The sequence below is a fragment of the Chiloscyllium plagiosum genome, unplaced genomic scaffold, assembly GCF_037043375.1.
Source record: "Chiloscyllium plagiosum isolate Xiang-an unplaced genomic scaffold, Cpla_swu_hap1 HiC_scaffold_18, whole genome shotgun sequence".
NCBI lineage: Eukaryota > Metazoa > Chordata > Chondrichthyes > Orectolobiformes > Hemiscylliidae > Chiloscyllium > Chiloscyllium plagiosum.
The window spans coordinates 44,452,569-44,470,199 of record NW_028270156.1 but is presented as its reverse complement, the minus strand read 5'-3'; the positions used below and the strand labels follow the sequence as shown (position 1 = coordinate 44,470,199).

The 17,631-nt window shown below is 40.2% G+C and overlaps 1 protein-coding gene across 2 annotated transcripts in view; it reads left to right on the top strand.

Annotated features, from left to right (window-relative positions):
* The window catches only part of sbf2 (SET binding factor 2), a 588,991-nt gene that overhangs the window by 405,983 nt on the left and 165,377 nt on the right, over window positions 1–17,631 (top strand). For both annotated transcript variants that reach the window (XM_087996565.1, XM_043705904.2), the window contains one exon: window positions 11,605–11,673. In XM_087996565.1, coding sequence (XP_087852691.1) covers window positions 11,605–11,673 — 69 coding nt within the window. The remainder of the gene's footprint in view (window positions 1–11,604; window positions 11,674–17,631) is intronic.

Genomic DNA, 17,631 nt, shown 5'->3' with positions numbered 1-17,631 from the left:
CTTTCCCAAAATGCAGCACCTCACATTTATCTAAATTAAACTCCATCTGCCACTTCTCAGCCCATTGGCCCAGATGGTCAAGATCCCGTTGTAATCTGAGGTAACCTTCTTCACTGTCCACTACACCTCCAATTTTGGTGTCATCAGCAAACTTACTAAATGATGAAAAGTAGTGGACCCAGCACCGATCCTTGTGGCACTCCACTGGTCACAGGCCTCCAGTCTGAAAAACAACCCTCCACCACCACCCTCTGTCTTCTACCTTCGAGCCAGTTCTGTATCCAAATGGCTAGTTCTCCCTGTATTCCATGAGATCTAATCTTCCATCGGGAACCTTGTCAAACGCCTTACTGAAGTCCATATAGATCACATCTACCACTCTGCCCTCATCAATCTTCTTTGTTATTTCTTCAAAAAACTCAATCAAGTTTGTGAGACATGATTTCCCATGCATAAAGTCATGTTGACTATCCCTAATCAGTCCTTGCCTTTCCAAATACATGTACATCCTATCCCTCAGGATTCCCTCCAACAACTTGCCCAACACCCACGTCAGGCTCAATGGTTTATAGTTCTCTGGCTTGTCCTTACCACCTTTCTTAAATAGTGGCACCACATTAGCGAACCTCCAGTCTTCCGGCACCTCACCTATCACTTTCGATGATACAAATATCTCAGCAAGAGTCCCAGCAATCACTTCCCTAGCTTCCCACAGAATTCTAGGGTACACCTAATCAGGTCCTAGGGATACATCCATTTTTATGCGTTTCAAGACACCCAGCACTTCCTCCTCTTTAATATGGACATTTTTCAAGATGTCACCATCTATTTCCCTACATTCTATATCTTCCATGTCCAGGAGCTGGATGAAGACCCAATAGCCATCATGTGCAGGACAGACGTGGTGTACAATACTCCATGCAGGGACTGCGCAAAACACTATATATGTCAAACAGGCAGGCAACTAGCGATCTGCATTCATGAACATCAACTAACCACTAAACACCACAACCAGCTGTCCCTAGTAGCTGTACACACAGATGACAAGAACCACAAATTCAACTGGGACAACACAACAATAACAGGACAAGCCAAACAGAGGGCAGCCAGAGAATTTCAAGAAGCATGGCACTCATCCACTGATTCCCATCATTGACCTGGACCCAATATGCTGACACTGCAACAAACAACCAGAGCTGGCAACCAGAAGCGGCGGGAACAAAATCAAGTAAATTCCAACCAATACAGTACAACAGTACTGAGGATGTGACCATATAGAAGTTTTTAAAATCATGAGGGGCATAGTAAGGATGAACAGCCAAGGTCTTTTCCCCAGGGTAGGGGAGTTCAAAACTTATTTAATGTGAGAGGGGAAAGATTTAAAAGGGACTTGATGAGCACCTTTTTCATGCAGAGGATAGTGCGTGTATGGAATGAACTGCCAGAGGAAATGGTGGAGGCTGGTACAATTGCAACATTTAAAAGACATCTGGATGGTGTTATGGACTCTGCCAGACCATTCAAAACATTCTTAAGCAGGCAGCTCGGACAATAGGCGAAAGTGAAGCCTGCAGATGCTGGTGATCAGTCAAGATTAGAGTGGTGCTGGAAAAGCACAGCAGGTCAGGCAGCATCTGAGGAGCAGGAAAAATCGATGTTTCGGACAGGAGCCCTTGATCAGGAATGAGGGTGGAAGCCTCCGGGGCGGAGAGATAAATTGGAGGGGAGTGGGGCTGGGAGAGAGTAGATAAGAGAGTGCAGTTTGTTGATGGAGGGGGGTGCGGGTGGTAAAGGTGATAGGTCGGAGGGTGGAGCGGCTAGGTGGGAAGAAAGATTGACAGTGGAACAGGTCACAAGGGTGGAACGTCTTGTGCGGCCTGGCTTGCTGAGTTCTTCCAGCCTCCAGCTTGTCTACCTTGGATTCCAGCATCTGCAGTTTTTTTTTGTCTCTAGCCAAGTTCACTTTCCTTAATTCTGTTTTCATGCTGTATAGCTGCCCTTGTTTAAATTCATAATAATAGTCTTGGGCCCATACTCCTCTGCCTCAAACGTTATATAAAGTTCAATGATATTATGGTTGCTGCTAGCCAAGGTTGTTTTTCACTAGGAGGCCAGAAATGAATCCCATGTCATTTGTCAGAGGAGGTCTCCTACAGCCTGCTATGTGATTGATGCTGTAACGTGCTGGTCTAAAAAATTGTCCTGAAAGCATTCAATGAATTCCTTATCTAGACTACTTTCTCCCCATCTGATTTTCTCCAGTCTATATGTTGGTTAAAATCTCCCATGATAATCCTTTTTGACCAGCTCCCACTATTAGTTCCTTAATACCATATCCTACAATATCATTACTGTCATGGGGCCTGTACACAGTTCCCTCAAGTGACCTCTTATCTTTAACATTTCTTGTCTCCACTGAATTATTTGATGAATTTGTCATCCATCTTTATTGTGCTAATATTTCTTTAATCAGTGGATTCCTTGACCTTTTTTTTTGGCTTCCAGTCCTTCCTAATTACCCCACACCCTTCAATATTCAGGTCCCTGTCTATGTCATCCTGCAGCCACATCTCAGCAATGGCCACTGCATTGTACTTCTTGCCCTCCATTTATACTGTTAATCTGTTTTGTTTTGAATGCTATTTGCATTCAAATGCAGTGCCTTAGGTATTGTACTTGTAGTATTTTTGTAATCTCTAGTAGTATCTGCTGATTTGCTCTTAGATTTATATTTTCTGTGCCTTGCTGTCATTGTGTGTTTATCATTTCTTTAATCTGTTGCGTTTTCATGACTCTTTGATTCACCACAACTCTCCAAATGTGTGCCCTTGTCCCCACTAGTTCATTAAAAACTTGCTCTACTTCTCTAAGTTGCAAAAGCTTCAGTCCAAGTATGGGACTATTATATGTTGATGTCCAGGCTGGGACAGAAAGGATAAATAAATTGGTCAGAACGAAGTTGGTGAGTGGATGGGTGGTGTTGGACTTAATTCTGGATTAGTGGTGCTGGAAGAGCACAGCAGTTCAGGCAGCATCCAAGGAGCTTCGAAATCGACCTTTCGGGCAAAAGCCCTCCTGATGAAGGGCTTTTGCCAGAAACGTCGATTTCGAAGCTCCTTGGATGCTGCCTGAACTGCTGTGCTCTTCCACCACCACTAATCCAGAATCTGGTTGCCGGCATCTGCAGTCATTGTCTACCTTAAGTCCAACACCGTAGGTAAAAACAATGTAATAAGGATAACATTTTGAAAACAAAAAGTGGAAAGAGTCTAATAACAGTCAAAAGTGTGCTTTTGGCAATGCAAGTAATGTAAAATAGAAAGATATAAAACAATTAAACCAGAATAAATAGAAGCATGTCGGCAAAATAACAGAGCAAAAAAGCAAGTTGTTATATGCAGTCCACATGAACAGTTTTAGTACAAATACACGTGGGAATAAATTTATTGAGTTCAATTTGAGGGGAATGGTCTTATAGCCTTACTGAAATAAGACTGCAAAATGTTTTTTTAATTTTTCATTCATGAGAATTGGGTGTTGCTGATTAAGTCAGCATAAACTGCCTGTCCCTAATTGGCCACATTGAGAGTCAGCCACTTTGCTGTGGGTCTAGAGTGAAATATAGGCCAGACTAGGTAAGAATAGTAGTTTCCTTCCCTAAAGGTGGATTTTTATGACAATTAGCAATGGTTTCTAGGTTATTGTTCGCATCTTAATTCTAGATTTTATTGAATTAAAATTGTGAACTAAATAAGTTACAAGATCTAAAGGAAGGGTAGAAAAATGATAGGATGGGAGGCATAGCCTAGGGGACAGAGCTTCAAATAAGTCATCTCCCATTCAAGGTCGAGATGGGGAAATTCCTCTCTGAAGGTTCATTAATCAGTGGAAATTTCTACCCTAGAGAATTGTGAAGGCTAGATCATTGAACATGATCAAGGCTGAGATTTTCATTGACTACCAAAGAGTTTCTGGGTACAGGCAGGACAATGAAATTAAGGCCATAATGAGATCAGCTTTGGTCTTGATGAATGGCAGAGCCAGCTCAAGGGTCCCAACCCTAATGCTTTAACGTTTAAGGGTGAAGTTACTTCAATCACACAAGAGCATACAGCATGATGTAAACAAGCAGTGGATTTTTCTTTGGGTAGAAATAGAATATAGAGAAGAATTTTAGGTATAGTTAATTCACTTATTCATATTTGTGAGCTGATACCTCATATTAATGCTGAAAATGAGATTATCTTAGATTACTTAGTGTGGAAACAAGCCCAACAAGTCCACACTGACCTGCCGAAGTGCACCCAACCAGATAGTGGAAAAGGTGGAGAGCTATTAATTTGAGACTGTATTTTTCATTTGACTTGGGATTATCAGATTATCACATTATAGAAAAGCACGAAATTTTCAGAGTGTGTCCAGAACAGTTTACTGCAATAAATATTTTCATATCTTTTAATGCTGTTTTGGCAACTTGTTACCTATCTGTAATTGCCCTTAAACTGGTTTTGAACTGCCTTTTTGAACCATAGCACTGTGCTGTCAGGGTAGGAGTTCCAGGATTTTGAATCAACAACCATGAAGGAATGATGATTTAGTTCCAAGTCAGGACTGCATGTGGCTTGGAGGAGAACTTGCATGTGGCGGTGTTCCATGCAACGGCTGTCATTGTGGTACATGTTGTGTTATCTTTGGAAGGTGTTGTCGAAGGAAGCTTGGCAAGTTGTTGTCATGCATCAGTGGTGAAGGCCAATAAATTCCCATTTACTGCAATTTTATTTGAGCTCTCCGATGTGCCATAGTTAGTCAAATACTGGCATGATATCACCTCCGGTGTTCTGCTCTTTTTTAAATGTATGGACAATGTATCGATTGGGGAGATTAATGGCCTTGGCTGTCATCATGCTACTCAGAACTGTAGATATCACTTTTGATCACTTTGCTGATGATCAAAAGTTGAGCGGGGCTGGATTGGGTTTGTCTTGCGTTTTCAGGACAGGATATATGTGGGCAGTTTTCCACATTATTGGGTAGATGCCAGTGTTGTGACTGTCATGGAACTGTTTGGCTTTGGGTGTAGCTGGTTCTGTAACATAAGTCTTCAGTGCTACTGTTGTAATGTTAGAGACAAAAGAACTGCAGATGCTGGAATCCAAAGTAGACAGGCAGGAAGCTGGAAGAACACAGCAACCCAGGCAGCATCAGGAGGTGGAGAAGTCAACATTTTGGGTGCAACCCTTCTTCAGGACTGCTGAAGGGTTACACCTGAAATGTCGAATTCTCCACCTCCTTGTGCTGCCTGGCTTGCTATGTTCTTCCAGCCTCCTGCTTGTCTACTCTTGTGATGATGTCCGGCAGTCTTTGTAGTATCTGGTGCCTTCAGCTGGAGTAAATGAGAAGACATGAAAACAGAAATTTACCAGCTGACTAGCAATGGCCTGTTTTAAATACACATTTGTGTTCATAAACAAATCTGGAGTTTTGTATCGATGATTATGAGCTTTTTACCTTGTGCTTGCTTATGTCATCACAGCTGATATTGCTTGCGTTCAGGTGTTTATGATTTTTGAGTTTTCACAAATCCCTGTGCAAGTATTTTGGTGATTTTAATGAATCAATTTATTGGATGTAACAAAATAAAAATGTACTCCAAACTAGCAGGATAGAAACAACAAATGGTTCCATTGAAATAAATTGTTTATGCTTTGTTCCCAGCTTGTATCTTCTGAAACTGAAAACTTTTTCCAATGTACAGAAACAGTTGGTTATTATTGCATAGTTTCAAGTAAACAATCAACAAATTTATAGGTAAAAACAATGACTGCAGATGCTGGAAACCAGATTCTGGATTAGTGATGCTGGAAGAGCACAGCAGTTCAGGCAGCATCTGAGGAGCAGTAAAATCAACGTTTCGGGCAAAAGCCCTTCATCAGGAATAAAGGCAGAGAGCCTGAAGCATGTAGAGATAAGCTAGAGGAGGGGTGGGGTGGGGAGAAAGTAGCATAGAGTACAATAGGTGAGTGGGGGAGGAGATGAAGGTGATAGGTCGGGGGTGGGGGAAGGGTGGAGTGGATAGGTGGAAAAGAAAAGGCTCTCTGCCTTTATTCCTGATGAAGGGCTTTTGCCCGAAACGTCGATTTTACTGCTCCTCGGATGCTGCCTGAACTGCTGTGCTCTTCCAGCGCCATTAATCCAGAATCAACAAATTTATGCTTAGTAAACCAAATAGCATACCAAACAGATGGTAAATCTGATAATTCATTGTTTAAAATATTATTTATTAAGAATTATTTCAGTCACATTTGAATTATAGGATTGTTGATATCATATTTGTTTGCATTATGTGAAACTACAAAGGAATTTACAGGGCAGCTGACTAAAGAATTAGAAAAACTAGCCACAAATGAATAACTAATACAGGTCGTTCTGGTCAACGCGAATTTGTTCAAACACAATTCACGAATAGGGGATTCTTTCTATAGTGCAAACTTTTAAAACTTGGCTGTAACACGATTGCATCACCAAAATTTTGTGTTATTTGAAATGCGCGATTCTTGTATAATGTGGGGTCGCACAAGAACGTGACTATCACACTACAGAAGAAATTACTGTAATGCAAATTTCATCAGAATCAGTTGTATCCCAGAATGGATTGTAATTTCAAAATAATCAGTTCAGAATGCATATTTATCAACTAATGACTTTCCATTGGTAAACCACAAACACAAAATTTTAAATAAAACCTGACTTCAAAGAAAAGTTAAATGAGGTATTTTGAATAGATGACTGCAGATATGTTCCCAAGTGGAAAAATATGAGATGAAATTGCTCGATATCTGCGCAACAAAAATAATTAGAAACAGCAAAACAAAATTCAGAAAAGTAGCTTGTGTAGTTTGTTAGAAAAGTGAAAGAACATGGCAAGTGTAGAAAGTGTAGTTAAATTAGTGTGGGTGATTTTCAAGACCAAACTTAAACTACTGGGAGAGGATTAAAGGCTGTGGAACTAGTAGGAATGTAAAATCAGAATTAAAAACTAGAGAGAAGCAAGCAAACAGATGCTTAGAAATTTGACTACAGCTCACTTATTTTCAAGTGAGGAATAAGTACATAAACATTGTGTGAGAGAGATCACAGTCTCATTATTCACTGGAAGCGTGCCATTCATCAAATTAATGTCAGAAAATGAGGTATCTAGGATCAGCACCTTAAAAGACTTTAAATATATCTACTGTATATGTAAGTCGGAGGACCACCTTAGGGGTTACATTCAGGAAAGGAATGGTTTTATGTAAATTTAATAGCAGTCTTAAAAGAGTCAACTGAGGACACTACCAAAACGATGAGGTTAAAAAATAGCTTAACTATAAATACAGCTAGGAAGTGCAGGAGTTCTCGTCTAGTTGTGTTGCCGTGCTCTCACTTGGCTCCATTCAGACATGACTGGAAAAAGCAGCTCACTCAGTGAGTGATGAATATCTGTATGACATTGAATGCCAAACAGTTAAGAGTGGGAGAAGAAGAAACAGAGGATTGTGACCCTGTTAATTGTAGCATTAGACATTAAGATTAGGTTAGATTGGTGGTTGAAGGCAAGAGGTAAAGGGATACAAGAACATGGAGTTGATACATAGAATTGTAATTCTGGTTTGTTTTGAGGATAAACACCAATATAGACTTTTTTTTCTGTTTTAATTTCAATATCATGCATATCACAAACTGCAGTGTTTGAGGAAGTGTCATCTAAATCCTAAGAAAGTCTCAAAGTTTGGGTGAAGATTTGTAGCTCGGGTGCTTGTTGTTGTGGTTCTGTTCGGCGAGCTGGAAATTTTTGTTGCAAACGTTTCGTCCCTTGTCTAGGTGACATCCTCAGTGCTTGGGAGCCTCCTGTGAAGCGCTTCTGTGGTGTTTCCTCCGGCACTACAGCGGACAGCTGAAACTGACAACCGGAAGCGGCAGGGACAGGCCAATATAAATGCCGGAGGAAACACCACAGAAGCGCTTCACAGGAGGCTCCCAAGCACTGTAGATGTCACCTAGACAGGGGACGAAATGTTTGCAACAAAAATTTCCAGCTCGGCGAACAGAACCACAACACCTAAGAAAGTCTGCATGGACGTTTACAGGATAGCGTCATTTTACAGGATTTTATCATGATCCATGTACAGATTTTCCATTCAAGTTTTTCTGTTTGGTTTCAGGTCTTCAGGGTTGTAGACATTTTTCCCATTGTATATTATTGCAAGATAGCATATTTGATACCATCTTATTATTTTTGCTAGAGCTAGTATTTATTTAATTTCTTGTTATTTCTCTAAAATGCCTGTTTTTAACATTATTCACTTTCTTTTTTTAATCCTCTCAACCACCAAAAACTAAAATCTTACCACTCATTGAAAACATGAATATCTTTCCAAAAGGTATTGGTCTGTACATGAATCTTAAGTGTGGCTAAGTATAATTTGAAGAGGAGGTAACCAGAGTATATATAGAAGATAAGGTGGGGGGGAGGGGGAAAGGAGTAAATGATTGGTAGGCATGGAGCCTAAAGAGAGAGAACAACAGTTGGACAGACAGCGGACTGTCTAACGATTCAGCTGGGAGGGTGAAAGGTTATTAATAGAGACTATTAGTGGCTAACAATAGTTAGTCTGTAATGGCAGACTCTGTGGTAGCATGATCTGGTGTGTGTGGTAGTGGACTAGGACATGGGGGAGTTCGGGCCCTAAAATTATTGAATTTGAGTGCAGAGGGCTGACGGGTCCCCAAGCAGAAAATGAGGTGTTGTTTTTCAGCTTGTGCTGAGCTTCACTGGAACACTACAGCAAACCTGAGACAGATGTTGACCTGGAAAGAGGGTGGCGTGTTAAAGTGGCAGGCAACTGGAAGCTCAGGGTCTTTTTTTGCGGGCAAAACATAGACATTCTGTTAAACGGTCACCCAGTCCATGCTTCGTTTCCCATTGTAGAGGAGATCACATTGTGAGCAGTAGACTAGGTTGTGAGAAGTGCAGGTAAAGTGCTGCTTCACCTGGAAGGTACATTTGGGCTCTTGGATACTGAGGGGGGGGAAGCGTTAAATGGGAAATTGAAATTACAATCCTTCAGCAGTTGCAGGGGAAAGTGCCACGGGATTCTGGAAGGGTGTTGGGAGTGAAGGAAGAATGGACCAAGGTGTCCCAGAAGTAACGGTCCCTGAGGAAGGCAGACAAGGGAAGGGAATATCTGTTTGGTGGTGGCATCTGGTTGGAAGTGACAGAAATGGAGGCTGATGATCTTCTGGATATGGTTGCTGGTGGGGATGGGGAAAACAAAGTGTAGACTGGCGACCGCTTCGTCGAACATCTATACTCTGCCTGCAAAAAAGACCCTGAGCTTTCAGTTTCTAGTTGCCTGCAACTTTAACACACCATCCTGTTCCTGGGCCAACATCTCTGTCTCAGGTTTGCTGCACTGTTCCAGCGAAGCTAAGCGCAAGCTGGTAAAATAACATCTCATTTTCCGCTTGGGGTCCCTTCAGCCCTCTGGACTCAAATTCGAGTTCAATAATTTTAGGGCCTGAACTCCCCCATGTCCTAGTCCTCTACTGCACACACCAGGTCTTATCACAGTCTGCCATTTCACACTACCTATTGTTAGCCACTAACAATCTCCATTAACAGTTAGTCATCCTCCCAGCAGGCTCATTATCGACTCCTTTGTCTGTCCAACTGTTGTTGTCTCTCTTTAGGCTCTATCCTTACCAATTGTTTACTCCTTACCCTCTCCTCCCCACCTTATCGTGTATAAACTGAAAATGTTCTTGTTACCACCAGTTCTGAGGAAGGGTCACTGGAAACATTAACTTTGATTTCTTTTTACAGATGCTGCTAGACCTGCTGAGCTTTTCCAGCAACTTCTTTATTTTTGTTTCTGATTTACAGCATCTTCGGTTCTTCCAGTTTTTCTTTCTATTAACTTATCTTCCATATGGCACAGGAAGCATTTGCAGATTAGCATCTACTGATCTTGTTTCTCAATCTCTCAACATTTTTCTATGATAATTAAGGCTACTGTCATTTTATAGTCAAGAGTGTGGTGCTGGAAAAGTACAGCCTATCAGACAGCATCTGAGGAGCAGGAGAATCAACGTTTCGGGTGTAAGTTCTCCATCAGGAATGAAGGGCTTATGCCCGAAACACAGATTCTCCTGCTCCTCGGATGCTGTCTGATAGGCTGTACTTTTCCAGCACCATACTCTCTACTCTGATCTCCAGCATCTGCAGTCCTTACTTACTCCCTGCTGTCACTTTATTGAATTTATTTGATATTCCATATAGTTAGGAATAGCTTTATACCAGCCAGGGGCAACTAAGTACATTTCATAAAGAAAGGACAGTAATGCAAGCTTGTGATGTTTGATAGATAACTAATTTTGAGCTGTAGAACTCCAATTATACTTCTTTCACTGTAATTTCTATTTCACTGACCCTATGAGGTCTGGTTATCCTTCCAATGGATAGGTTTTTAATGTTACGAAAATCTTCTTAACACTTCCTGCATGTAGTTGCTACAATAGCTCCACCACATGCTCCCTAAAGGTCATTATTGTCTATCACAGCTAATAGTCAGAGTCTGAATGCTGTTTCTTCATTCATGTCTCTTAACTAGGAAAGCACCACCATTCTTGTGCCTTGACTGGTATGTCATTATTTCTGCTACAAAACATGCTCTAACAAAAAAACCAATAACTAGTGCAATATCTGTTTGAATTTGTAAAATTGGACATCGAATTCTATATGGTACTGGTGTAAATTTCAAAAATTATTTTTGTTTGTAAAATGGAGATAGTAACTTTTTAAAAATAAAGTTACTTAAAAGTAAATAATTAGCAAAAAAACAGTTTACACAAACATAGCAGATTTCAGTGCTCTGAAAATTGCCACCTCATGGTACTCTGATCAGTAGTAGTTTTAATGAAACAACATCCTGAGAATGACTTGAAAAGTGTCTATGACTTTAAAGTGCAGCTGTTGTAGTTTAAAATTTGGACACAGTCTCCAAGAATGGAGCCCTGCTGTGGTCTAAAAGTCGGAGTGCATCTTGGCATTCCAAATATTTCCTTGCCAGAAGATTACAGCCTGATTTTTGTGAACTTTATTGCTCTGGGACTCATGATAGCTTTCAGAAACATTCTTGGCATTTTGGTTAAAATAATGCACATGTGTCAAACCATTTTGGATGAACTGTTGGTATTTACTAATGACTCAGTAATTAATATTGAGAATAATTTTGCATAAAGTTGCATATCTTTCAAAGGAGCTGAGTACAATGTATGTTCACCTTTGGGACGTTTAGCAAGATCATTCTTTGCAAATTGCTGCAAGTTCTGTCTCATGTTACTCATTCAAAATGTAGCTTGTATCCCAATAGTACACTTTAAAACTAAGTGATAGGTCCCCAAAGATCGTCTGTAGTCAATTATTGTTGGGACTAGTTAATCGTATTCATCCACGCATTGCGACTCTATCAAACAGGTGGGTGGTAATTGAACGGAGATAATTTGGTTACAAATGAATGGAATGTAAGATATCAAGATTTATCATTTCCTGTTTATTTCTTCCAGGATTGTTCAGCTTCTGAAGAATATTATGTTGCAGCTACATTGCTGCCACTGACAACAGCATTTTACCGGGTAAGCCCATGTGATTTCATGCTAAAACTCCCCAGGGCAAACTTAGTCTTGTCTGGATTTTATTGCACAAGGGTCTCTGTACAAAATGTAACAAGTAGATATTTTAAGAAGTGACTCAAAATCTGAAAGTGTCACATTTGAGTTTAAAATAATATCCTACTTTATAACAGCATACTTGTCACCAAAAGATTTTGGAAAATGCACTGAGAGTTAATGAAATGCAATGGGCAGAAACAGTCAGTGGTTGTACTGGGAATTCTAGTGTTGGCCTAACTTTGCTTTTCCGTATCATCAAGAATTATTAGAGCTATATCTGTAAGCTTTTAATGAATGCACACAGTAAGAAGTGATCTACATTAGGTAGCACATGACAGTTAATTATTGAAAAGACAAATGCTATGTTGTCACTTCCTGACATAAAACCATTAATGGCATGTGTCTCTAAAATTACATAAATATGAAATGAACTACTATCAATTCACTCATTCAGTCATTACAACCAAAAAAACTGATTACACGGATTTCATGACAAATTAGTTACATAAAAGGTATAATAATGTCCACATTTTTGTGAGGCAAATCCATCAAATTTATGGTGAAATTGTTAACATCAAATGCAGTTTTCAGATGCAAATGCCCGGCACTGACTTTGTATGCCCCAGCTGTGATTGATTAATTTCGTTCATACTCTGCTGTTCTGCCTCATTGGTGTCAAGAATGCAATAAAAGGCGAACTAACATCACCCATTTTGCTCTCCCCTGGAAATGTCCTCCTTTTCCAGCATTAATGAATCCAGTACAATGATGGACGTGGAAAAGATGATTGTCATCTCTTTCCGATTTAAAACAAGAAGCTATGGATAATGGAGAAAAACATCAAGGGAGAAAGAAACAGGGAAAAAATCTGCACAAATCACTGATGAGTAACAGGTCAAAGAAAATTAAGCCAGAAGTATTTTGCATAATTAGTAGGATGTCTCTCAATTTGATTTTGCAAAAATGAAACTTTATTGATGAGGTGTTTCACCTTTTGAGCTTTACAGTTGCTAACATCTGTGATTCATTCTGCAAATGTTTTACATTCAAAGAACAGTACAGCACAGGAGCAAACCCTTTGGTCCACCAAGCTTCTCCCAACTAAAAACCTTTTTGCCTCTGCTCAGTCCTTCTCCCTGCACTCCTTGTCTATTCATGTATCTGTCCAGATGCTTCTTTAATGTTGCTATTATTTATATCTGCTTCTACCGCCTCCTCTGGCAGCCATCCTAGGTACTTAGCCCTCTGTCTAAAATAAAAGCACTTCGTCTCATATCTCCTTTCAACTCACCCCCTTTTATCTTAAACCTGTGTCTCCTAATAACTGATATTTCTACCCTGGGAAAAAAACTTTGTCCACTTTCAGAGAACTATGGATCTGTACATCTAGGTGTGTCTGTATAATAATGCTTCTAAGAGTTCTGCCATTTTCTGTATACTTCGCTCCTGCATTAGACCTTCAACAGTGCATCACCTCACATTTGCCTGGATGAAATTTCATTTGCCATTTCTGACCCAAGTATCCAGCCTATCTATCTCCTCCTGTATTCTCTGGCAATCTTCTTCACTATCCGCAACTTCCCCAATCTTTGTGTCATCCACAATCTTACTAATCAGTTCTCCTCCAAATCATTATATGTATAAAAATCAAGAGAGTCTAAGCACTGATCTCTGAGGGACACTACTGCTTACAGATCTCCAGTCAGAAAAACAACTTTCTACTCTTTGCTCTCTGTCCTATGACCAAGCCAGTTCTCTATTTGTTTTGCCATTTCAATGGATTTCATGTGACTGCACCTTCTGAATCAGTCTGACTTGAGCCACCTTGTCAAAGGCCTTGCCAAAGTCCACGTAGAAAACATTCACTGCCCTACCTTCATCAATCATCTTTATCACTTGGTCAAAAAAAACTCAATCACGTTTGTAAGAAGTGACCTCCCCTGCAAAGGCCATGCTGCCCATTGCTAATTTTTCCCAATCTGAGTAAATCCTATCCCTTTTCCAATAATTTCCCTACACTTATGTAAGAGTCACCAACCTTTAATATCCCAGATTTTCCCTGTAGCCCTCCTTAAACACCCTCCAGAAAGAACATTGGCTATTTTCCAGTCCTCTGAGACCTCTTGTATGACTAAGGAGGATATAAAGTTTTCATACAAAGGCATAGCAATTTCCACCCTTGCCACCTTACAAATTCTGTGATAGATCCCATCATGTGATTTGTCTACCTTAATGCTTTTCAAAACATCCAACAGCACCACCTCCGTTTTCTTAACATATTGACATGCCCCAAAATATCTACATACCCCTGTCTGGAATCACCATCCACTAGGTTGTTCTCCTTTGTGAATACTGATGCAAAATATACATTAAGCACCTCATCCACTTCCTCCATCTCTGGTCACTCAATCTGGACATTTTTAGGTAATTTAAAAAAACAGTAATGCTGTTGTAGAAAAGTAAAAGATAGCATAGTGAGATCTATATTTGTACTGCAACTTTCAGAATGAATATATTTTTATCAAGCAGATCAATTTTTTGTAAATTTATAAACTTACAGTGCTGCATAACATGTAGTAATTAGTCATTCAAGAAGTATTGTTTAAGAAAGAAATTTTTCCTTTTATCTTAATATCTTTGTACATGTAGTTCATTGTAGTTAAGAGCTTCTAATTGAAACCATTCTGCAGTTTGCATACCTTAAGATTTATGTTTTCCTTATGTGTAAAATAAACTCTCTCCTTTGGGATGCATCCCAATTATCAAATCTCAAGAGCTGTGATGAATGTTGATAGTAACCAAAAGAGATATTTGCATGTAGCTGTATCCAAGACCATTAAAACAAAACATCTAGTTACTTGATACATTGGTGTGAATAGTATTTCACTGTGTGCACAGTAACTGGCATATTTGTAGACATATGTTTTTGCTGCTGAAGATATTTTTCATTGTTTGTGAAGCACTTTGAGATAGCTTGAGAAGTTTGAGACAAAAGCCGCTAAGTGTATCAGCATCAGAAGCAGACTGGAAGAAGCTAATGGTGAGATAGAAGTTAAGTCATGCTCATCCAAATGGCCATGGATAAAAACTCATTGGAGAAAACACAATTGCCAATTTAACCACCTCTTCACTGCTTCTGTCATCAGCCATCAAAGATAAAATTGGCTTTGTAGAATTTGAAGGAGATGGCTAAGAGTGCTGCATAGCTTATTCATATTTACAGCATCAAATTATATGAATGTAGAAAAATATCAGAAGAGCAGTACAGTTCATCTAGTCTGTCCTAAGCGGTTGTGCTGCTTTATCAATCAGGTCAAGTCAAACATTGTGAGATTTACATTCATTGGCTATGTCATTGTCTTCCACTTCCCTGCCCTTTCTGCCTGTTCAGCCTTCACATCCAGGGAGGCGTTGGCCAAGTTCTGTTATTGCTAAACCATTAATCTTGAGGTTCAGTTCATGTTCTGAAGATCCAGGTTTGAATCCCACCATGGCATTTGGTGGAATTTTAATTCCGTAAAAATCTAGAATTGAATCTGATGATAACAATGAAACTATTGTCAGAAAAAAAACCCATCTGGTTCATTATTGTCCTTTAGGGACAGAAGCTGCTGTCCTTTCCCGATTGGGCCAACATGTGACTCCAGACTCTCAGCAATGTAGATTAAATTAATTACAGTGTGGAAACAGGCCCTTCGGCCCAACAAGTCCATACCAACCCTCCAAAGAGCAACCCACCCAGACCCAATCCCCTACATTTACCCCCTCACCTAACGCCACAGGGAATTTAGCATGGCCAATTCGCCTAAACTGCACATTTTTGTACTGTGGGAGGAAACCGGAGCACCTGGAGGAAACCCAGGCAGACATGGGGAGAATGTGCAAACTCCACACAGACAGTTGCCTGAGGCGGGAATTGAACCCAGGTCTCTGGTGCTGTGAGGCAGCAGTGCTAACCACTGTGCCACCGCCGCCCAATAGTCTCAAAGCTGCCCTCTGGGAATTAAAGATGGGCAATAAATGCTGGTCTGGCCAACATTGCCCTTAATCTCTGAATGAAAAAAAAGAACCTCCACTGTGAACGCTTCATTGAACATGTTATCCAGGATATGCTCAGCCTTTTGGATGTTCCAAGGTGAATTCATCTGTAGCTCTAGTTCCAAACCATGGTAAGCAAGTGGCTGAATCTAGACACACTTCCTGCACATGGGAGAACAAAAAGCTTCCATATTTTGTCACATAGCACAGGAGGAGTGTATCATGGGTGTGAGCTCTGCTGCCATGACTTCCGTTAAGCCCATTAGTTACTCCCTTTATTAGAAAACTATTATTAATTAAGAATACTATTAACTTGCCTGATCATACTTTGCTTACTTATTACTTTATTATAGTGGCCCTGACTTTCACTTGTTCCTGTTATTACTCAATTAATCTCTCCTTCCAAAAATACACTCTCTAAAATCGCGAATCTATTGACACACCACTTTCCTGTGCTGTCACTCATTTGTTTTCCGAAACAACAGACTACCTGAAACTACAGCTGCAAAAGTAGGACTGGTCTCCCTCTGCAGTCCCTGGGCCTCAATTCATCCTGTCACTGATTCCCTTCTTTCTGCTTAATTGAAATTCAAATCAATTTATCCAGTCTCCGACACTTTCTCTACAGTAACACTCAGTGTCCCATAGGTTCTTTTGACTGTTTTAAGAACCTGAATTCCAGCTGCAACTGTTTTGTGTTTCCTTTTCCAACTGCTGAAAACAAGCGCACCCCCCCACCTACTTGGATGAGTGTGGTGAACCCCATATGTGATACCACTGGTAAACCCACTCTAGCATACTTGTTGCTCAGTCTCGTGCATAATTTCTTATCCAGTGATGTACCCAAGATTATAGGCATACCTATACAAAGGTGTACCACAACAGTTATCCCTCACCAGAGGATGCCTGGACCAGATACAGATATACTTGAGCTACATGAGCAGGTCAGAGACTGGGAATTCTGTGACAGGTGACACATCAGCAGTTTTGCGTTACTATGTAAAGTTAGACAAAAAATAATGAATACAGCTCTGGGTCTACAGCACCTTGATTGAAATGAGCAGTCAGCAATAGTCCAACTCCAGCACAGTTACGCAAAGATGCAAACACCAAGCCTTACATGGACTTGCAAAATTTGCCAATTAGTGCTCCTTTTGTTGAGGAATATTTCAAGTTTGTAACATAAGAAAGGTAAATGCAACAGCAAAATAATTAAAGCATATACAGCCGAAAAGATGCAGTAAATTTTGTATCTTACAAACCATTCTTTCTTGTTTAATGAGGAAAAACATTAATTTTCACAATCCAGTCAAGCAAAGCATTGGCTCATGATGTGTGTTTTGGGTGCCTAAAAGGTCCCTGTTGCCTTGAGTTTGAAACAAATTGTCAATGGCAGTGAAGATCAGCAATGTGGTACAGATATTTGAGTATTATTTCAAATCATTTACCTCAGCCACAAGCTCTTTGATATCCCAGATCCTCTTCATGCACAGATCCTTTTACCATACTTGGGGGCTTCAGTACACACATATGTACGAATAAAGTGGAACTTCTGAGCGCACCCCCTTGAGCCTGTTCTATCATTCAATACGATTGTGGCCGATCTATTCATGTTTCAGATTTCACATTCCATTTACCCCGATAACATAGATTCTGTTACCCAGCACAAATCTATGTACCTCTGCCTCAAGAATATTGAATAACCATGCCTCCACTGCTCTCTGAGGCAAAGAGTTCAAAATTGCACAACCTTCTGAGGGAAAAAAAAGGTCCCTAAAAGGGTGACCCCTAATTTTCAAATGGTGCTCTTAACTTTGGACTCATCCACAAAAGGAAACATCCTGTCCATGTCCGTTGAGGATCTTGTCTATTTCAATGTAGCCA